Source organism: Varroa jacobsoni, unplaced genomic scaffold, assembly GCF_002532875.2.
Source record: "Varroa jacobsoni isolate VJ856 unplaced genomic scaffold, vjacob_1.0 contig01007, whole genome shotgun sequence".
Classification (NCBI taxonomy): domain Eukaryota; kingdom Metazoa; phylum Arthropoda; class Arachnida; order Mesostigmata; family Varroidae; genus Varroa; species Varroa jacobsoni.
Genome location: NW_019214566.1, coordinates 37,091 through 58,705, shown reverse-complemented (window position 1 = coordinate 58,705; position 21,615 = coordinate 37,091). Strand labels below are relative to the sequence as shown.

At 38.7% G+C, this 21,615-nt stretch overlaps 3 protein-coding genes across 6 annotated transcripts; all 3 read left to right on the top strand.

Annotated features, from left to right (window-relative positions):
* Positions 1 to 50: 50 nt before the first annotated feature.
* Positions 51 to 6,867, top strand: LOC111271768 (uncharacterized). 3 transcript variants are annotated; one of them, XM_086973026.1, is made up of 4 exons: positions 51 to 239; positions 3,669 to 3,883; positions 4,206 to 4,568; positions 4,873 to 6,867. In XM_086973026.1, the coding sequence occupies exons 3-4, from the start codon at positions 4,206 to 4,208 to the stop codon at positions 6,448 to 6,450; spliced, it is 1,941 nt and encodes a 646-aa protein (XP_086829152.1). In that variant the 5' UTR covers positions 51 to 239; positions 3,669 to 3,883; the 3' UTR covers positions 6,451 to 6,867. The 3 variants fall into 3 exon arrangements, with proteins under 3 accessions (XP_086829152.1, XP_022708491.1, XP_022708493.1); XM_022852756.2 differs by lacking the exon at positions 3,669 to 3,883; XM_022852758.2 differs by lacking the exon at positions 3,669 to 3,883 and having other exon boundaries at positions 52 to 239; positions 4,308 to 4,568.
* Positions 6,868 to 8,390: 1,523 nt separating this feature from the next.
* Positions 8,391 to 16,153, top strand: LOC111271764 (uncharacterized). 2 transcript variants are annotated; one of them, XM_022852744.2, is made up of 4 exons: positions 8,391 to 8,505; positions 12,397 to 12,762; positions 13,015 to 13,603; positions 14,005 to 16,153. In XM_022852744.2, the coding sequence occupies exons 2-4, from the start codon at positions 12,555 to 12,557 to the stop codon at positions 14,363 to 14,365; spliced, it is 1,158 nt and encodes a 385-aa protein (XP_022708479.1). In that variant the 5' UTR covers positions 8,391 to 8,505; positions 12,397 to 12,554; the 3' UTR covers positions 14,366 to 16,153. The 2 variants fall into 2 exon arrangements, with proteins under 2 accessions (XP_022708479.1, XP_022708480.1); XM_022852745.2 differs by having other exon boundaries at positions 8,397 to 8,505; positions 12,450 to 12,762.
* LOC111271763 (obg-like ATPase 1) lies at positions 9,633 to 11,204 on the top strand. The gene has a single exon (XM_022852743.2). It carries the CDS (start codon positions 9,920 to 9,922, stop codon positions 11,111 to 11,113), a length of 1,194 nt encoding a protein of 397 aa, XP_022708478.1. The 5' UTR covers positions 9,633 to 9,919; the 3' UTR covers positions 11,114 to 11,204.
* Positions 16,154 to 21,615: the final 5,462 nt, after the last annotated feature.

Genomic DNA, 21,615 nt, shown 5'->3' with positions numbered 1-21,615 from the left:
GCGGCAGTCGAGGCATAGCCAATCAGCGATACGCGGACCCGTTCGCGTTGTTGATGTGGTGCGTATCTGCTAATCCATTGTTAGGGAAGGCTTGCGTATGGAACGTAGAGCTATCGTCGATTCCCAATTAGTTTTCTAATGAAGTTCCCCATAATTATGCGAGCAACCCATTGGTGACAGTAAGAAAAGCTTAGCCTATGTCAGCTGGACCCGTCACGGTTGTTCGCTCGCTGCACAAGGTACAGAAATCGATTCGGAGAATAGGCTATCTGCGATCTTCGCGGGGACGACCTTAGGTAGCTGTGTCACGTAGCAAGTAGTTATTTCGTTTGTTAGCCTTCACAGGGAATAGGTGATTCCTTGCGTTCGTCGGCTACGTTTTGGGTTGAGAACTATCCGGCACTTTCCTTTTCCACCCCTCGTTTCTTATATGCTATATACATTCCTTTAGCGTATGGTCTTTTGATTCGCTCCATTTTGCCCAATGTCGATGGCGCCAACTACAACTTACGCGATTAATATTTACTAGACGCTTGGAAGTTTCTCCATAATAATTAGGGAAAAATACCATGTGGACACCTTGCCACAGGTGATGGTGGCAACTGTTTCTTTGATGATGAATGATATGATCATTTTGTTTTAGCAAAGTAACTAGGTCGTCGCTGATGGAATTTAAGAGATTATTAGTCGTATTAGAAATTATTATCGTAAAATTAGGAATTCGATTATTTAATATTCGGGGTAAAATATCCATACAGCTGATAACTTCGAAAAAAAAACTACAGGTGCTTACGTTGGCTTTCTATCCATTTGATATCATTGATTTGTATACTCCGCACATTGCTCTTGACAAATACATTTTTAGATTTCGAAAAAAAAAGTTGAAAAATGTATGTAAAGGTGGAAACTATATTTTAACCTTAACTTTGTGGCATACTTCACTCTAATGCTGTTCATGTAAACATTCGTGTTAATCACTGTTGTTTGCAAGGCAGCACTCCGCATAGCATTAAATGTTCGTATTACTTTTAAGGCAATTTTGACATTTTTCTTAAATAACTTCTTCCTCACGTTCATGATTGAGAGGATGGATCACGAGACTCCTAGGAGAGAGGAGCGTTTATATTATATAATTATACACGATTGGATATAATAAGATATTTTTCATCTTACATATATCAGGTCAGAGAATGCAGAGAAAACGACTTTTTGCTTACAAATTCTGGAGCTTTCAGAAAAATTTGAACTACTGGCTATATTTGGCGCGAATCACTGAAGCTATTTACACCCTTTCCAAAGTCAAGCTCTCACAACGGAACTGTTATCAATTTATGCAGTGAAAGCCATCAGGTTGTGTTTCCCTTTAACGAATTAACACGCTTGTGAATGACCTCCATCGACTCATATTTTATACGTAGACAATGCTATACCCCCAGCACCATCGTCATTTTTTCAGTTGCTTATGATATTCTCTATTGTATCTATGTTTACTGAACAAACGGTAGTGGTGAATGATGATGAATAATTATTAGCCGCCTAAGTACACTATTACTCAATGGATGTTTTGTGAATTGAATTAACAACGAGCTACCATTTTGGATGAGCTGGAAGAATCATCAAAACCCGCACCAATAATTAATTGTCTTGTTTCTACGAAAAAAATGTATTATGCAGTGAATTACGAAGAAGACTGACCGATACGAAATCCTATTTTCGATTGACGCAGTTTTACACTGAATGCGCTAGTTTATGTTATTTCTTAAGTTTTGAAAACAACGGAAACGAGCAGTTTCCGTTGTTTTACACGCCTGTTAGTTATTTAAGTCTGACCATCTAACTATAAACTTTTGAGCGCAAAAAGTATCATAGCGTCAGGGCAGTCTGACTTGAGATAATACTATAATGAGAAAAAATGCGTATAATAATGTGCTCCTTTGTGAGTCGGTGTCAGTAAGTTTCACAACAATTCGTTCAAATACTTGTTTAAAAATTACTTTTTCCTGGTTGCACGGGATGAGGATACATACAAGGTGATCTGTTAGAATTCTGCCAACCTGCTTAGCACAGCGAGTATCCCTTTATCCGTCATATTAAGCACTAAACAAAGACTAGTTCTTTTTAAAACAAAACTAAGAACTCATTATGGCAGAGGCAATAGATTTGTTTTCAGAATATGAGTGAAGGTCGGCAAAGTCCCCAAGCTAAAGCGAAGCGGTCTAAGATGGAAAACTTAGTTTTTTAACTAAAAAATAGAGTTTTACCTAAAGTAATTAGTTTACGTCATTGCCATATGGATTTTACGAAATTCGGAGAAGATCTTCGTAAGACAAAGTGACGGGAACTAACAAGGATTTTAGTTTAAAGGGCTTAATAATTTATCAAAATGGTGCAAAGTACCGTTTATAATAATTCTAGATGTTTGATTCGGAAAAATGAGATAAATCTTCACTGCCAATTGGGTTGATCAAATAAGCTCTAACCGTTAGTCCTTTTTGAGATCTATTCCTTTTCTCGGCTGTTTCTAATCCTTGTGTATTTTAACCTTTTGAGCTGCCATAAGGCAAAAACTTTCCTAATTTTCGCTAATCTTTTTATATGGACCGTGCTTGAGCAAAACCTCAGTGAGTCTACTTTAATCATATGTTTGACGCATAGTTATTATTAAAACATTATTTGCAAACTAGGGAAAATTTTAAGAATGACTATGGATAATTTAGGTTTTCAATTGAAGCTGGAATAGAAATGAGTAGAGCTTTAAGCACATCCAAAACAGATTAGTTGGAATATGGAGTTTTTTGCAAAAACAATTTGAGGAGTATACCATAATTTAAGCGGGATTAGACAGACTGAACACCCTGTGTACGTATAGGAATGGGATGAAGAAGTGGCTGTTGCGTCCGATACTTTTGTATTGATCGGCTGATGCTAGACAATTTTTCAACTCATTATAGGTCTGCTGCTTACTAGACATATGTACTACAAGTCGTGTTTACTAATCTAGAACAGTTTTCTGTAATTTTGATCATGGGTGTGAGTTTGATCGTCAACAGTAGCCTATTTATTCAAGATAACCAGTAACGTAAAATAATGAATAACTTGCTACGAAGAAGTTATAGTATATGTAAGTTGAATAAGGGGTTCCCATTACTTGTTAGCCACTTAAATTTATTATAACTTTCGAACAAGCGAATACATCTTAAGTCTAAGTGGTTCCCTTCGCTTCCAACGATTTTCGCTCCTTTTTTTACTTTTCCGGTAGTTGATGTATCATGCGAAGTAAAAAGGCTTCGTCCTTGGAAGCGATCCATTCGTCAACATATTTGCGAACTTCGGCTTCTGTTCTGTATTGAATGAAACAAGTGATAATCAGAGCTAGTGATGTGTAGGGTCCATTAGCATTCACAGCTTTTAAACCTGAATTTTGCCGTGTAGTTTCGAATTAGAAAAGTCTAACTATTCTGGTTTACGTTTAGAAATGTCATGAAAGGCCAGTTTTTTTTTTGCTGCCAGTAATGATCCTATATAGAAACTGTCATGCAAGCAAAGGAAGGCATACTGTCGGATTTCTTTTTAGTCATTTTTACTGAGCTCATAAAAGTCCCCTTTTTCCATGTTTCCGAACATATGCAAACGATTCACAGAAGTTATTTGGGTCACCACTTACACAGTGAGCTCTCGGGTCGATTGCGCTGAATTTCGCTGTCGGGAAAGTGCCTGCAGCAGCTCATCGTGGTTCGTTTATCTTATGGCCATCCGGAACGTGGTTTGTAATTCACGTTGAAATCTTCGGTTTTGAAGCGGATCTCCGGTTTAACCCAAGATTGGAAAGTGGTTCCTGTAAATAATTGATAATTATTATTATTACACGTTTGCCTTCGACTTCGTAAGTACTTTTTTCTTGGCAGCACTTTTATCAACACGAAGTAGAAATAGAAATGAAATTAAGTTAGATATGAATTGTCCCATGACTGAACGTTTCGAAACAACTGGAGCTGAATGAAACTGACACGGCATACGCCCGCCAGTCAAAATAGTGATTCTGAAAAGTTTCAGCTGGGTACAATCAGCCAATGCAACGCTATCGCCATCTAACGAGAACCTTTCACCCAACATAATATAACCTTGTTTGCTCCGTAGGTATGTAAAATACTTTTTTTTGCCGAATTACTTTTCAAAACACTACACTGGTATTGATTTTTCTGCAGATGGATAACTTACAAGAGTTATTTACTTACCAAACGGCTCCAGCCAGTTGTGCCAGTGTGCAGTCTTCTGGAAGCCAGACAATACCAGCCGGCCCTACACAGTTGCAGGTGCAGGTTCAACAAGTTCAACAACAGACAACGCAGCCTTTTGCAAATTTGGCCACCTGTAGCTCATCTCCTTGCAACTCGAAGGAGTCGATCATTTACGCCACAGCGTCTCCAACAACCACAACGAGTAGCAACGCAATCCAACAGCAGAACCACGTCAATGTCCAGCATTTCAACTATGACCCTAATACTCAATGGATTTCGATGCCAGTCATACCGGCCGCACAAACGCAACAGGCCGCTCATATCCAACAGGTTAATATTTAAAAAAGCACTATATTAGAATATTCTCTAACAGGTCCACCCATTTGATGAACCACGCCGATATGAATCGAGTGGTCCAGAAAAGGTGCGCGCTTTTTTACCTTACATCTATGCATAAGAGCTCTTGTGTTCCTAAGTTCTTCAAGGTGTTGCTTATTAATTTCTATGAAGATAAAAATGAAATAATTTTTTTGCATCTATTTAAGAAAAAAAGATTAAGAATGTCACCGTTTTCCAATGACTACTATTTGAAGCAAGCTTCTCTGCGTCGTTTTGACTTGCTTCTATTATCCAGGTACAGCATACTCAGCATGTGGGTCAGCCCACACAGACAATTCAAATTCAAGCAGCTAGCTCGGCTACAGTACAGAGCCTCAATGGCGTGCATGGAGTCAACGTACAGCGTGCTCAAACTGTTGCCACGTATCAACAGCCATCAGGGGAGACAATTAACGTTGCCATAATTCAGCCGTTGTTCATTGTGAATGATCAACCAGGCCTTATACAGCAGCTGGAACCTTTGCCCGCAACGACGGCAACTCTTGCCACAGCTACACCTGGTGTAACAGCAACGATTGCAGCCACTCCCATCTCTCAGCCACTTCAGCATCAGGTGCAAGCCACAATTTCGCATACGACTGGCGCGACGGCGCCCATAGATACTATGATCTTTCCGACACCCCCTCCAACAGCTGCACTAATGGTAACAACTGAGCCCGCAATGGTAGTACAGCCTCCGCCAGCTACAGCGATTCTGGCGGTTGAAAAGCCCAAAAGAAAACCAAGACGCCCGCCCGAGCTAATCAAAGCGCAACGCGAAGAGTACGAACGTCAGAAAATCGAACGGCATTCCGTAAAACCGCCATGCAACTGCAAGTTTCGCTGTTTTGAAAAACTGTCTGAAGCGAGGCGCATCGAGATTAATCGTCAGTATTGGCAACTACCTTATGATAAGCAGCGAGACTTTATTCTGCATTCTGTTGAGATCCTTGATGTGAAACGGCGGAAAAAACGTAAGCCTAAAATCAGCCAATCAGACCCCCAGCTGAAAGATTCAGGTACGGAAGAAGCAAGTAATATGAAGGTTGCCAAGTCTGGGGACGTTTTCAAAAATAAGGCCGGAGAATCTTCAGAAGTTAAAAAAGACATGGAGTTTGTATATGTCCGAGTGGGCGAAGATGGAACCCTCAAAGCTGTGGAGTTACAAAGGTCAGTATCTCCACATCAAGCAGCGGAAATAGCAACAACAACAACGACTACGACAACAACAACAAAGCCAATCGAACCGGTGACCGTTGCAACTGGAAAAAAACTGCTCCGTCGTAACATTTCGTCCCACGAGGTTGGAAGTGACGGCGGTATCGACGATGATTTGAAAGACGCACTTATTGACCTTCCCGATACCAATGCGTGCAGTCAGGATTTGTCACAAGGCAAAAAATTTCGACGTGGATGGACGCGCGTATACTCGCTGAAGGGTGACAATGGCAAGTTTCTTACCGTATGTAAGGCAATGTTCTTAACTACACTTGGCTTCCCTGAAAAAGTAGATGGCGCGTTAAGATTCCTGAATAAACAACAGAAAGGTGATATTCGCGCGAGAAGTCCTCAGCGTGGAAAGGCAACTCCAATGAAGGGTGCCACAGCGAAAATCGATAGAGAAATAATCAAAAATCATATACTGTCATATAAGCCTATTGTAGTTGGTCGGAAGAAAGGGCAAATCCGTTATCTGCCTGGTAACATGTCGATTAAGAAAATGCACACGGACTTCAAAATGAAATACACAGAACGAAATGTGAGCTATACCATTTATTCCGAGGTGTTTCGTACTTTGAATATAATGTTCAGAAAGGATGCAAAAATATCCTAGAATAGTACTACCTCGTATTTACACATGTGCACCTAATTGGTGAATTATAAAATTATTTAAGCCCGATATCATGATGGATACGCCCCCAACTTTGGGAACTATGGATGTGCAAGAAGTTAAACGCGCCTCTTGACACTCACTGTACACACATTAGCGCAAATACAACTTTATGGACAACAATATGTACACACTTGAATTACTGCCTAACGTGTATATTCACACCGGTTGATCTCAAAAATGTGCCTGCATTTGTGAGCTCAAAACCTGTTTTACGTCTAACAGAAATCCATATTGTTGATTTGTCTGTCGCTTTCAAAAAATATTGAAGGGGTAATGTATTACATTAAAATAGGAATGGTAATTTTACTGAAAACGCGTACATCTTACAAAATAAAAGCATACCTCGTTGTGATTTTATTATAGTTTTCTCCGAAAAATTAACAGGTATAGTTAGTCAAAGTTAATGAGTATTGATCCTACTCAATAATTAATCAGAAAGATTGTTAGCAGCAATTGATGGTAATCGGCGATAAGCTTATGATATTATGTTCCAATTATATGAGAAATATATCCCTTAAGTAAGCCATAAAGGACAACGGGTATTCCCATAGTTAACAGCATCGTGAGTTATAAATGTATAATGAGTTAAGCTGTTTTAAAGTCTCATTGAAGTTGCAGACCTCAGCCAGATGAATAATTTTTCTTCAAGATCAAACGATTCCTCAACTTCGCAATATTTTTAAGGATACAGGTTCTTGCAAACTATTTTTGCTTAGAATACTGAATTATGATAATCGTTATCCGAAATGTGATTGCAACCGCGGGTACAGCAAGAACATCTCAAGACTGAAAAACGTCGAAATACTTATGCGTCATGACAGTTGGCAAACTTGTATTTGCATAGAGCGCCCCCTTAAGAAAGAATTCATTCAGAATGTAATGTATTGACAATATCAACCGATACTTACTTTTTAGCTAATTTCGAAACAGGCGTGTTTATTTTCATATACTGACCCAGTGGAGTCAGAGATGTTTTTTAGTATCGCACTGAACTCTTAGTTCTTAGTATCGCGCCACTCTTTTTAATAGCAGATTTGGTTCTAAGCCTGATAAGGCCCCGTATGTATTATATATGTCTGTGTGAAAGATCTTTGTAAATATAACAAAACTTATTAGCGTTTCAGAAGTGACCACTCTTGACTCTATTAGTAATCTGTTGTTATGGTGAATGGCAACAATACTGCACAAAAAGCCGTTCTATGCCCCTATGTTGTAACAATTTTATAAACTCCTCGAATAAAGGAAACTTTGTATTACATTGTATTCGTATACCCAATTTTTACGTATTTGTGATCGAAACGCAGGAGTATAGTATTTCCACATGTACACAACTCAGGTTCTAAGTGGGATCGAGGGTGGTTGGCTTCTACGTATTTATCTTTAAAGGATGTTTTCTAATTTCAATTTTTTTGGCGAAACATTTTGGATTAAAGGCTCAGAGTGTTTCTTGTAGTAGAATTTTCACATAGTAGAAGGTTCATACTCCGAGCTGGGCATGCCACTGTAGTCCCTGGACGGAGCTCATTCGTAAACACCTTGAATTTTCTAATTTTTCGAGGGTCACAGGAAACTTGTTTGCTAAAAGCCTGAACTACGACATCTGAGTAAGTGGTATCAGATTCCGAAGAGTGGAAGCGCGTCTTTAAAATTAAAAAAAGTATAGCAACATGTCGCATCATTGCTAGATAGTGTCATTTGGAAATACAATATTGAAATTCATCGATTTTTGATATTAGATTTTCGTATATAGCGGTATATAGAATCATCTATACGATCCCGGATGTTAGGTTACGGTTCATGACTCAATTATAACTTTCAAACGCGATTTAAACTTCCCGCCACCTCAGCCATTGTTAAAGGATGAACGCCTACCACATTTTAGTGCGTCGGTAGTAAACAAACAGTGAATTTCCGAAGAATTTGTGAGGGCTTAATATTTTGTTGTTTTCGAGTGAAGTTGGGTGGTGCCCGATCTGTTGGATAGAGAGGGGGCAGGTGAGAAGTGGTTTAAACGCGTTCTAGGTAGGGCAGCTGAGTGCGGACCAGTGTTTTGCTGCATGATGTTGCTAAATAAGATAGCGCTAAGCGATAATCTAGTCGCTACGTTGTCGCGAATTAGTGAAAATAAGTTTTTAACAACGTATTGAAATGAAACCGGAGCAAAAGTGCAGCCGCCAGTTTCGAAATAACAGTCCCATGTCTCATTAGCTCTTACAGAGGCAAAGCAACCCAAAATGAGGAGCATATGAAATCTGTCAAGTAGATTGTTTATAAGTCGATGCGTTCATACTCTTGTCCTCGGGTAGTTTCGACGTCACGAAACGAGAATAGTATTGTTCAGTAACATGTCCTGTCATACACAAGACTGGCTGAACGAATTTAAGCATAGCAGTTTGGAGAAAATTTTTAGCGCTTAGCAATCATATTCAAATTTCATTCCGTAATAATTAGATATCCGTAACGAAATAACTTGTCGAAGTGATTGTAGTCGCTTACGAGCCAAGATGACACAAATCACACAAATAATAGATGTATATTCATTATGTGTACTACATGTGGCTTATTCCGTTGCGTATACGAACTAATCTGGACACATGGAGCAGGCGGATTAGACACAGTTCTCAAATTCCTGAGACTGATAGACTCGAAACTGTTTGTCACTAGGTCTCTTCTTTATGCGTCTGATACGATACCTGTTAGATTGGCCTATCTGGCTGATAATATCAATTTAACTATTTAAAAAGGCAATACTTTGTTAATCGAGTAACTGAAAATTAGTTAAACGTTGGAACTCGCAATGGTACATAGCGTAGCCTGCTCGTACGAGGCATTACACTACCGTAAGTCACACTCTGGTGTTATTTAACAGTGTCCTTTTTACTAAATGCATAACGTTGGAATGATTTTCATTGCACGTACCAAGGAATGCATCTGCTAGTGTTTCAGAGAATCGTTAGGGAAAAGTTAGTTGTAGAAGTAGAAAAATACTTTTAGGTATGTACAATTTGGCAACAAATGTCACTGAAGCGTTCGAGAATTACGTTCGGGTGGAGAGGCGTACAGGTACCCTTTCTCAAGCGTCGCAAGCCGCCCGTCAAAGAGGCGGCAGTCAAAAAAACGTTCATTCTTTTTGAGTCGAACGTGTTTAGTCGTGGCCGGCCGGAATTTCTTTTATTGAATCATCTGCCGGATGCGACATTCCCCCAATTTTGACGCCACTCTTCAGCCTCCAAGTTGGGGCCGTATTAGTTCATGCAATCGATATCGAATTCCCAATCGATTCAGTCCCAAGCGGCTGGCCAATACGGGAGGTGTAGCACTTGTGTGAACTATAATCGGCGCCGGCTGGACTGTGATTCGTGCCCCTCTTATAGGGTGAAATAGTTTGGTGTGTGTGTGTCAATGAAATATGCCGCCGAAGAAAAAAAGTGATGGCCCGGAACGGCCGGTTTTGATGGGTCGTGTGGGCACGAACCTTAAATGTGGGATTGTCGGATTGCCAAATGTGGGAAAATCCACTTTTTTCAACGTGCTCTGCAGCCAGTCGATTCCTGCAGAAAACTTCCCTTTCTGTACGATAGACCCGAACGAGTCACGCGTATCGATTCCGGATGAGCGCTTCGATTATCTCTGCGAAAGTTTCAAGCCTGCATCAAAGGTACCAGCGTATTTGAACGTTGTGGACATTGCCGGACTTGTGAAAGGAGCGGCTGAGGGTCAGGGCTTAGGCAATGCTTTCTTGTCCCACATCAAGGCCTGTGATGCTCTGTTGCATCTTTGTCGGACGTTCGAAGACGAGGACGTTACGCATGTGGAGGGTGACGTGAACCCTGTGCGAGACATTGCTATTATCAATGAGGAACTCCGTCAGAAAGATCTTGAGTACCTAAACGCTCTCATTGAAAAGATGGACCGTACGGTTGTACGAGCCAACGACAAAAAGCTGATGTCCGAATACCACTTCTTGGTCAAAGTAAGGGATCTGCTTAAAAACGACGAAAAGCATATTCGTTTTCACGACTGGAAGGCTGAAGAAATTGAAGTACTCAACAAGCATCTTTTCATCACCGCGAAACCGATGATCTACTTGGTAAATCTATCCGAGAGCGACTACATTCGCAAGAAAAACAAGTGGCTACCGAAACTTAAAGAACATATAGATGGGAATGATCCGGGTGCTGTGATTATCCCATTTTCAGGAGCCTTTGAGCACAAACTGGTCGACATGTCACGTGAAGAGCGAGAAGCATTCTGTATGGAGAAGGGTGTTGCTTCCGCCCTGGATAAAATTATTTTAACTGGCTACAAAGCTCTACAGTTGATGTACTTTTTTACGGCCGGAAAGGACGAAGTCAAAGCCTGGACTATCCAGAAGAATACGAAAGCACCTCAGGCTGCCGGAAAGATTCATACCGATTTCGAGAAGGGCTTCATTATGGCCGAGGTAATGAAGTTCGACGACTTTAAAGAGGAAGGTAGTGAAGCGGCTTGTAAGGCGGCTGGCAAGTACCGCCAACAGGGCAAAACCTATGTGGTTGAGGATGGTGACATTATTTTTTTCAAATTCAATGCCGGCGCGGGTTTGCAGACTAAGAAGAAGTAATCTGTGGCTGCTTGTCGACAAGACTGATCTGTGGTTTCCCTATAGAGTGACTGTTAAATCATGCAATAAAAGTGCGAATTTGTGAATTATACTTTACGCTGTATTCACTTAGATCCAAGGGTTTGATTTATAGGTATGCCTAATTGCGTTGTTGCCTACGTAGGTGCGTTGCTTGTATGAATTTAACATTACCTAGATTTAGCTTTTTTTTATCTGACTCTTAGCAAATTAGTCCAACGAGAAACTAACTCAAATAACATATTAAATGAGCTTTTAAAACAGCATGCTTTTTTTACCTTCAGAAATAATCGTTGTCAGTACATCGTGGCTACTATGATGTTTATATACGATTCTGGATCATTCAAACGTATAAAGCAAGCTACCCAATTAAATGCAACATAAACATTTGTGTAACTTTGCTACTTTATAAAATATTATTTTGTGATTTGTAATGTTAAGTTACATTTTATCTTTAGATATATTTATATAATTTACACAACAAATGGAAGGTTTTGTCTTGAATCTTGATCTCATAAACCCATAGACAAAAATAAATATAGTTCGTTGTACATTTCAATTTATTGACGGGCTTAAAATGTGAACTCCCGTGAATTTTTAGCTATTACAAAACGAGGACCAATATAATTTGTTTTTCATCCAAATTGTCACTGGGGTAATCTTTTCAGTTTCCTTAAAAATGTGGGCTATTATGTTGCGTACCTCCCTTTTTACCAGTTAGTTTTAAGTTAATTGGTAATAAATTAACTAATTAATCAATTGAATCAATCAATGGAAAAGAGCAATTTCAGCTAACTAACAAGAACTAAGAAACAGAATAAAGTTCGTGAAAATAAACAGTGTATTGATTCATCCATTCAATAGATGCTATGCAATTTCAGAAGGATATCGAAATAAGTTTACAGTGATCAGTCTTTGGCTCTCTACATTGTAGAATCGCACCGTTATTTTTCTACCATGCTGTGTTTCAAGCACTTACATAGATTAATCTGGTGTTAGTATCGCCACGTATCGTAGTTTGCGTATCGAACTTTAGAACAAGTGGTGGCACGATTCTTTTCGCACTGGAAGCCGAAATAAATAAAATAAAATTAAAAATGTTCTTAAATTATTGTAGCTGCTCTGGTGAAAAAGGGTGACAAATCGTGTAAAAGCATTGGGTGGACAAAAGCGAATTTTCCGGCCCTACCTACTTTATCGCTACATAGTAATGTCCATGGTCAATACGGTTTAACCATATGTGTTTTTGGATATTTCATTGACAGCATTCTTCAGCTCTCCATAGCAGAATTGTATGCTAATGACTGGCCGTCTTCAGTTCTCCTTCAGACACCAATGACTCGGCCCGCTTCTGACTATCGGGAACACGGCCCGTAACGCGTGCGCGATCGGAAACACTTTGTAGTTCGCTGCCAAAATAAAAATGGACATTCGCACTTTGGTATTTCTTGACTTGGAGTGCACGCACCTACCAAGCCGAATCCCTCCGTTTGGGCCTCCTAGAATCACCGAAGTTGCGTTGCTTGCCTGTCGACTGCGACAATTCAAACGGCCCTTCCGAGTGACAGATCGCATCTCATTTTGCATAAGACCACCCGAAAACGTGTGCCACGAAACGACACAATTTACCGGTAAGATTTTGCAACCTATACAGTGTCACGCGTACGTTATGAATAATAATTGTGTCCTTCCATCGGTGTTGCATTACGCGTTTATTTTTTTTAACAAAAATAGCGAATTATATAAATCGGCCAGAAGTATTTACTCCGTCTATACTCATATGAAACATTCGAACGCTGTTTCTTTCCTCTAACAGTTTAACATAGCTAGTATAAAATACAGTAATTTATAAAAATTCCGTACTTTCATGTAATTGCTTGTAGGTCTTGACAACTACAATCTTGAACAGCAGCGAGTATTTGGCGAAACGACCTTGGCACTGAAGTCATTTATGCTCACCCTCGATCAACCCATCTGCTTAATCGCTCATAATGGAAATAAGCTGGATTTTCCGCTGCTTAAGGCCGAACTCGAGGCAACGAATGATGCTTGGGATGACCTAGACATCTACACATGCGATAGCCTGGAGGCATTCCGATTTATTTTGCCGCAACATCCAGAAAATCATTTCTGTATTGCTGCTAGCGATAACTGCTTGGAAGAGGCCTTTTCTAGTCAGCGGGAGAGCACATCGCGAACGCAAGATATAGAGACAGATGGTTCTCACGAATCTCCTAAAAGGATGTGCACTCGGCCTAAACATCCCCGCGTTGACAAGGAAACGAGCCTGTCTGACGGAGATGAGCAACCAGGAATGAGAACACCTCCACGAAGTCAACAGCCGTCGAAACCAAACAACCCACCGCCTGCACCACACAAAAAGCGTGTCCAGAGCAGATTCGTCGAAAAAGGTGCAGACGGAAAAATGCATCCAAGAAGAACCAGCTATAAACTCATAGAAATATACAAGAGGTTAGTAACGCTTAGATATCGAAGATAGATAAATTATTTTACGAGGTTCTCCTAAGTGATAGCTTAACACTAAGGAAACCTACCGGATTTAGGTAAAACACTTTCTAGATCTAGTTGAGAGCTTGTTTGTAGTATGAATACAATAAAAAGAAAATTAAAAATATTGGCTAAGATGGATATATCCATAAAAGACTTTATTTGTACACAGTTGCCAATATAACAAAATCATACAGCATAACAATAAAAAAAGTTACTCACTGGCAGTCTTTAGTTTGTGCGCAAATCTAGATGACACTATAAAACGTAACGAGTTGTTTCTCTAGTTTCCATTCTAAATTGGCTCTATCTTTGCTATCTGTGTACGCACACGTATAATTGACTGCAGTTTTTTCTCATTTTAGAATGTACTTAGAGCCTCCAACAGATGTACATCATGCCCTTGGTGACTGCGACATGTTATTCAAGTGTTGTCTGATTGTGAGGAGGGAACTGATGCAGTTTCTTGAAACTCGACGGACCCGTTTCATTGACACAGTGCCAATGTGGACACGAAAAACCCGTGCTGAAATGACAACACGTTCGGGTCGAGTACTTGCGACACCTACGAAGACGGCTCCAGCTCCACCGCCGCAAGGTACGCTGGTTAGGACTGGCAGACGGATGGTTGCTCGAAGGTTGATTGATGCCGATCCTAATGAGATGCCCGACGAAGAGGCCTTCCGTCCTCTCGAAGAAATCCTACCGGTCAAGCTTGAACTCTAGAAACCTTGCTGTTATTTTTGCAGAAACGCATACAAACAGGCCAAATCATTTTTCGATTAACTATGATAACGGTGAAGGTGGTAATGACGACAGAGAGAGCGAACAGCCAATGTTTTAGGCGTGATCGAGTTGATATAATTTACGATTTGAGTAACTCAGCAGGCATGGAAAAGAAAGGGCTGTGCGCAAATTTCTGATGTGTCTGTCTGCAGCATTTAGTAGGACTCGCTCTTTGCGGCAACCTGCAACAGCATCCCTTTAAATGATTACTAGTACTACAATAGACATTGTAAACAATTTATTTGTTATTGTAAGCGTCTTTAATGACCGAATACAATATGATAACAGACAGCAGACAGACAAACAAACAAGCATGTAGGATGACACATAGATAGATATACAGAACTAATTCAAATACTAAGGATGAGTTCATTATTGTGAGGAGAGTTTAGATAAATGATACTACGTGACATACATGACGTGATACTATAACATACTCAATAGACGTAAATTGGTCGCATTGACACAAAACATTTTTGTTGATAACAGAAATCAAATTAGCGAACGACAATTTTCAGTTTAATGAGGATACGTGCCATTATTTATATCAGATACAGATATGATACAGATTTATAGTATACCTTAAGAAGTCTGAATTTGTTAATAATGGGAATGATAGGGTGACCTTAATGTAGCCCTGACTTGAATCAAACCTCGGGGTATTTATCTTTGAGAATTAAAGCTGCTATGAAACGCTTAACACTTAGAAGTGCATTATTGTGGAATAATCCAATATCAAGTCAGAACACATAAAACGTAACTGTTTTATCCAGGAACTAACTGAATAGTTTGTTATTCACTTGCCGAAAATGTTCACCTTGCACTTAGAGTAGAAGTCACACGTTTCACACGCTTCTGGTTATCCTGTACAAAGTCATCCCTGTTCTGGTACATAATATATATATATATATATATATATATATATATATATATATAATTATTATTACAAAATAAGGTGCCTTTGTTTGACAATATCGCTGATGAGGCATCCTATCAACTCATTGTCAAATATCAATGGATGTATTTATGCGATTTAAATGTGTTTATTTTATATTTAGCCGTCTGTGCGTAGTGATGTATGCTCTTATATATACAACTGCAAGTCAAGGCAATCATGGAGGGTTGCCAGGCAGTTTGTTGTCTATCGTTGATATCTACGTGTTTCCACTTAAATTAGGGTTCGTGTTGTGAAGTATTAATGGAAACAGTCATTAATGAGGGCATTCCTTAGGAAGTGCTCATATCTGCTTGAACTTCGATGAAGGAGGCCCTATGAGAAGGTGGTTGCAATTTTATCAGCGTCTTGCATGTCTCATGGATTTTTATGATTTGTCTGTTCCGAAATTGAGTGGTAAGGCGTTTTCGCCAAATCGAGAAAACCATATTTCGCATATAGAATATTTATACGTTCAAGCAAGACCGGCTAATCAAGTTCACCTGTAAAAAAATCCATTTAAACTCATCTGTATCATTTCCATCTATTCGTTTCTATATTGCTAATAAGAATAACTATGAATATAGCATGGTTTTTTGAGACTTTACTTTGCCCAGCTCGCCTCATAGCGTTAAGGGCATTATCATGGATAAAATTATTATCCTTAAACATAAATATGAAGCTATAAGATTATGTACTACATAAACTATAAACATATTTTTATTGAGGAGGTTCTATTTTGCTTCAGTGTTTTTTGTGGCATGAATAAATTGCTATACTTGTTTTATATAAAATTCGGTATGTGTCTCTTTGGTTACCAAGTATGAAGCAGGCAGCGTGTAAAGGAACTTGGGTAATGACCTATGACAGCATAAGTACAGGAAGCGCGGCATTGCCTCTAAATGTTTTAACATGGATCCATTCGTTCCCCGGTTTGCCATTTGCACTACAAAGTTTTAATAGGACGCGTCGATAAATTTTAAACTATACGCGAACATGTTCAGCTAAAATCACTATGTGGCATTTCACGTGAAACTGCAACAGATTGCGACCTAATATTGAACAAATATAGCAAAACTAGCGGAGTCGTTCGCTGATGCCCGCAATACAAGTGCCCAAAACAGTCTTCTAGATTTTTGGCTAGTAAATACGAGCGTACGGCATTGTGTACAAAGTATTTAGTTAAACACTCTCAATAAAGCGACCACTATTCTTGCATAACACGTATGAAAATATGAATGAAAAGGGGCCATTTATAAGACCTTTACGAACGCGCTAACTGTTAAGCGATGGTATCCTACGTAGTTGTTGAAGCGTATATATATATTTCTTGTTTACTCATGTAGCCCTTTTTTAAATAGGAGTATAAAGCTAAAAAGGCGTTATATTTTTCTATCTTCCTATGAAACAAATTTATGTTTATGATAAAAACGGTTCGGTAGCCTTAATCAAGTTATATACATACTTAATATGTTTATCATTTACCAGTAGCGATTTTGACTTTGAGCTCTGTGTATACAGAAGTTATTAAAATGAACTAATAAGTATTAGGATTTTTCAACTAAACCTACCGTGACAAAGGCTGGGCAAATGGAAAGGGCCGTTAAGTTTTTTTAATTGCAAACCGGTGATGGTCCTTTAGTATGGGAAACAAATGTCCTATAATGCAGCCTCAACCTATAAAGCAGTTCTATTTCGAAGAGGCCGTGTTAAGATGAGTAGTGCGTAATACACTTCTGATTTACATGTAGGTCGCGTTATCGCCCGAATCATAAACAATTAAAGTTGTCTTTGAGCGGCGTTAAACTCTTAATTGAGTTTCTAACTTTTTTCAATCAATGATCAACACAGTTCTACAGAGCTGCTGAGACGCCCTTATTTTTGCGGTAGAAGTTAAAAAGTTTAGTAGATATTATTCCTATTATAACCCATAGCTAGGTCTAAAATTTGATTTATGTAAGGTATGTAAGGATCTTACTTCTATATCTGCTTGCGTAAGTAACAACAAAAGTATGTTCTGTCTAGAGTGAAAGTGAATTTTCAAAAAAAAACGCTCTACAATGATACGAGATCGTTCATGTGGGACTGCTGTGTCCGCCGCTGTCTATTTCGATGTAATGTGAAGTGTATGAGGTACAATGTTAATCAATAATACACGAAGTTAGGTTAAGTATTTGATTGAGGTAGGCTATATTTCTTAAAATGCTTTATTTTGTTGATTGTAACAGAAAAGCCAAACGAGGTAGGTTTCTGATGTTATATAATTGAAGTATTGCTCTACAGGGGTTCCGGTCAGAGAACGTAACTGCTTGTAGTATGGAGGAGTACGGTTTGTCACGCGTTAGTTTATTTTTTGGTTTTAGTCTGCATTACATATATCTCGAAAAATGCCCATTGTAAACAAAAACGCCGCATATCTGCTGATCAGTTCCCTTTCTTATAGATTCAAATGGCATTTATTATCTTTTGTTAGCCATTCAATAATTTTATTAATTTTAATTAAATTTCAAGGAAACGCTAAAGAGAAGAACGTTTCTGAGAGCCAGTGTGGTGTGGCTTTTCAGGCAGTCTGATATTCTCGTATTATTTCTTGAATATGACGATAGAAAATGAGAAAGCAATATTCGAAACTGGCTAGCGGTAATTTATTAGAAAACGCTAAGTGGATGCTAGCTCCTGCAATAAGCGTAAGCAATATTCTTATTTATGTTTAATGCGAACGCTTATTATGTGCTATAAAAGTCACTTATGTTTTAAAGCGGTAGCCATAACTTCAAGGCATTCTTAGATTATTATGTCTGATCTTTTGTAAAATTTCAAAGTGAGCTATAAATAGTGGTATGATGATTAACTTTGCAAGGAAAAAGGATGACGCATGTTTGCCGTGGACATTTTGCCCCCTTGTCGTTTTCTAATGAAAACAATATGTGCGGTCTCCTTTTACAGATTTAAAGTTTTATACATTTTAGAATTACGCGGCAAAGGCCACTGTTTTTGGAAATTCAAACGTCGCTTGAAAAAGCGAAGGATTGGAAAAGATGAAACAACTTGCCAGTAGCTTGTTAAAAGTAAATAAGACCAAATACGCTAGGTGCAAAATACAATGATGGCAACATACCCTGGAGGAAATATCAGCTGCGAACATCATAACAACGTAGCATTCTGTCGTTGCGAACTGTGACGAGGTGCATTTTGATCAGCTATTACTATCTACGATAATAGAGAACGTAGTAGGTGGGATAGCAATCGCAGTGGGTGTCGCCTCTTCCGATGCTGAATATGTATGTTTGAACTATGAAGTGTTGAAGCAAGGTAGCCGTAATATGAGTTGAATTTATCCGGATTATGTCAAGGATCGTTAAAATTATTGTGCATGTTATGTGTACAACCTGTTTCTGCTGATATATTTGTATCGAAGTTAGGGAACAATTTTTTGGCTCGAAGAAAAGACGCAGTTTGATTTTGAGAAATCTACTATGCGAAAAAGATGATTTATTACTAACATTTTCGTTTTGATTACTGTACAGGAAGATTGTGTCCCGAAATTATCTCATTTCCATTTTTTCAAATTTTCAAAACATAATTTTTTTAATTTGTCTAAAGTGTATCCAGATATTCCGGACCTCGCGAAAAAATTGAAAACAGAGTAGATTAGGAATATAAATATGCAGTTTTCTGTAGATTCATTTTTGTACAAACAAAAGGCCGCATAATGATGCAATTGGTGTTTTTCTCTTTTCTCCAGTTTTTCCATAAGTACCAAATTTTGTCCGATCTTTTTTGAAGTACTTGACCGTTTACATCTCAACTGAAATCACGACCGGGATCTTACAACTTCTGGCATAAGCCTTCAAATGAACGTGTGCAGTAATGATAATTGGTAAACGAGCTGACAAGAAATTACCCTTTGAGGCTTGAATTGATAAGTTTTCTAAGTTAAATTTTGCATAATAAAAATTGAAAGTTGTCAAGTTGACTTTTACGTATAAGGTACGGTCTGTCGTGCCCACTTTTGCAGCTGGATATGAAGTAACTCACGACGAACTTGCGTAAAACTGTTTCTATGATCAGTATCAAAACAATATTTCTAAAAGGTAAACAACACATATATTACCTGCAGACAAGTAGATGGCGAACATGGTGGGGTTAATGGATTATCTGATATTGCGAAAACATCATTACGCTACAGAAACGGGTCAAAGACAATATAAAAACGGATTTACAATTTTATAGATATGGTGCATTTCTCCGGGATCCTCAGGTTGGTTGACAACATTACAAATACCTCACATTTACGCATTCGAAATAACTGCCGCAAAGGAGCACGTTATCGCGCGTCTATTTCATGTCCATGTCAATCGATTTCTTTCTAAGCTTTAATGGTTATACATACCCATATCTGCTATTGAATTTCTTATTTTTGCTTCCCTCACTTTAGACTACTGCCTTTAGCTGTGCGTACCTTTCGCATAAGTCTGCGCCCTCTCGCGAGGCACTTTTGCCAACTGAAATCATCTCACGCTACAAATTGTCTGTTATCCTGGGCGTCCGTTGGGGCCATTCCCGCCTGCTAAAAAAATAGGCTTAAACAAACGTGCGACACATTCTTGACTGGTCCATGCTCCTCCGCCTGTTTTCGCAGCTTGCATCGCTTGCACCAACAGCCAGCATCAGGTGAAGCCGAGACAAATGGGCGAAACGCCAGTCCCCCATCGCCGACTTTTTATCTTTTTTTTGAGCCACAACACCAACTTAGTTTAGCGATACCAGCACTGCCGAAGTGCTGCCTTGCATCTAATGCAGCGTTTGGAAATTGGACATTGATTGAATGGAACCGCGTACACAATATGGAAGAGCAAATGTAGATTTGATGCGGCAGTCATTGTAGTTTTATTATTATTCGTATAGATGTTGGTACTGATTTTTGGAACTGCTTGGTTTTCGTTGCTTAATAGCTAAGAAATGCGTTACATAACCGCGCTTTTATTTCCTTAAACAATAATAATATTGCTGCTTGAAAAGTCGTTTGAAGCTAACATAATTCTAGCTAACACTGGTAAAGTACGATGAAATCACTATGAATACATTAATAACAGTATCGGCGTTCGGTGTAAATCTTATGCCTTTTTGTTGCAAGAAATCAATTTCATCTTTATCATGTCATGCAGTGCAGCAGAATAAACAATGATACTCAAAAGTACATCGAATTTTGTTTAGATTAACTACCAAATTCCATAAACATACGTTATTTCTTGTTAAACTTTTAAGACATTTGTATCGTATATAATGAAAATAGAAATTAAACTCCGTTAGTTAGATTGATTGATTTAGTGTTGTTTTTCGCCGTTAGGTAAAAGGTTATCTTAAAGGAATCGGAGACATTTCGATCGACGGGTAAGTGTAAAAAATAGAAATGCAGCTGCAGTAATCTAAGGATTAATTTTGAACTATTTAGTTTTTAGTGTAGCATATGGCGCGCTGATGTACACCAGTCGTGGTATTGCGCACTAATTTTAATAGCTGTACGTAAACAGCACTTTTTGCTTGGACTCAGGCACATGGGTAATTTGTTGGCTGGACAGCTGAAAACGATGGAAGTATCACTTGCACCTGCACGTAACGATCAACCTTTCTGACGAAACTTTCCAGTATAATTCAAATAAACAATATCATCGTTGTGAAACCACGTACACCTTTTTGTTCATACAGGTTCGGGCGTCTTTTCACATTTCAGCATTTCCTTTTGGTCTGCAGCACACTGGCAACAAAAAAACGCAAAAAAAGTTATAGACCTGTTTTTAATATAAGATTTATCTCTGCTGCATTACTATTACAAATACAGTGAGTGAAGTTGTGGCTACATGTTGCATAACGAAAATGAGAATCATGATGGAGGTTTGACGTCGAGTCAAAGACCTTTTATACAAACACAGCATAAACAACAGAGAAAGCAACGAAAGAACTCGAATCAAAAATGTTTAGGGGAAGAACTCGAGAAAAAGTCATGGACTTCGTCGACTTGCATTACTTGATAATTAATCAGTATGATTTGACTGTTTTATATTAGTAAACTATAAGAAAGTAAAATCATGTTTCCCGCCCGCCGGAATTTCTTCTTCCTCCACTTGTTTTCGTTTTTATAATTGATTGTAACATTTATTCAATACACACGACTCTATCAAAATGATGATATAATTTAAGTGTTTTCTCTAAGCGACCATATCTCTGAATAGCGAGTGTGTAAAAAAATACGCAA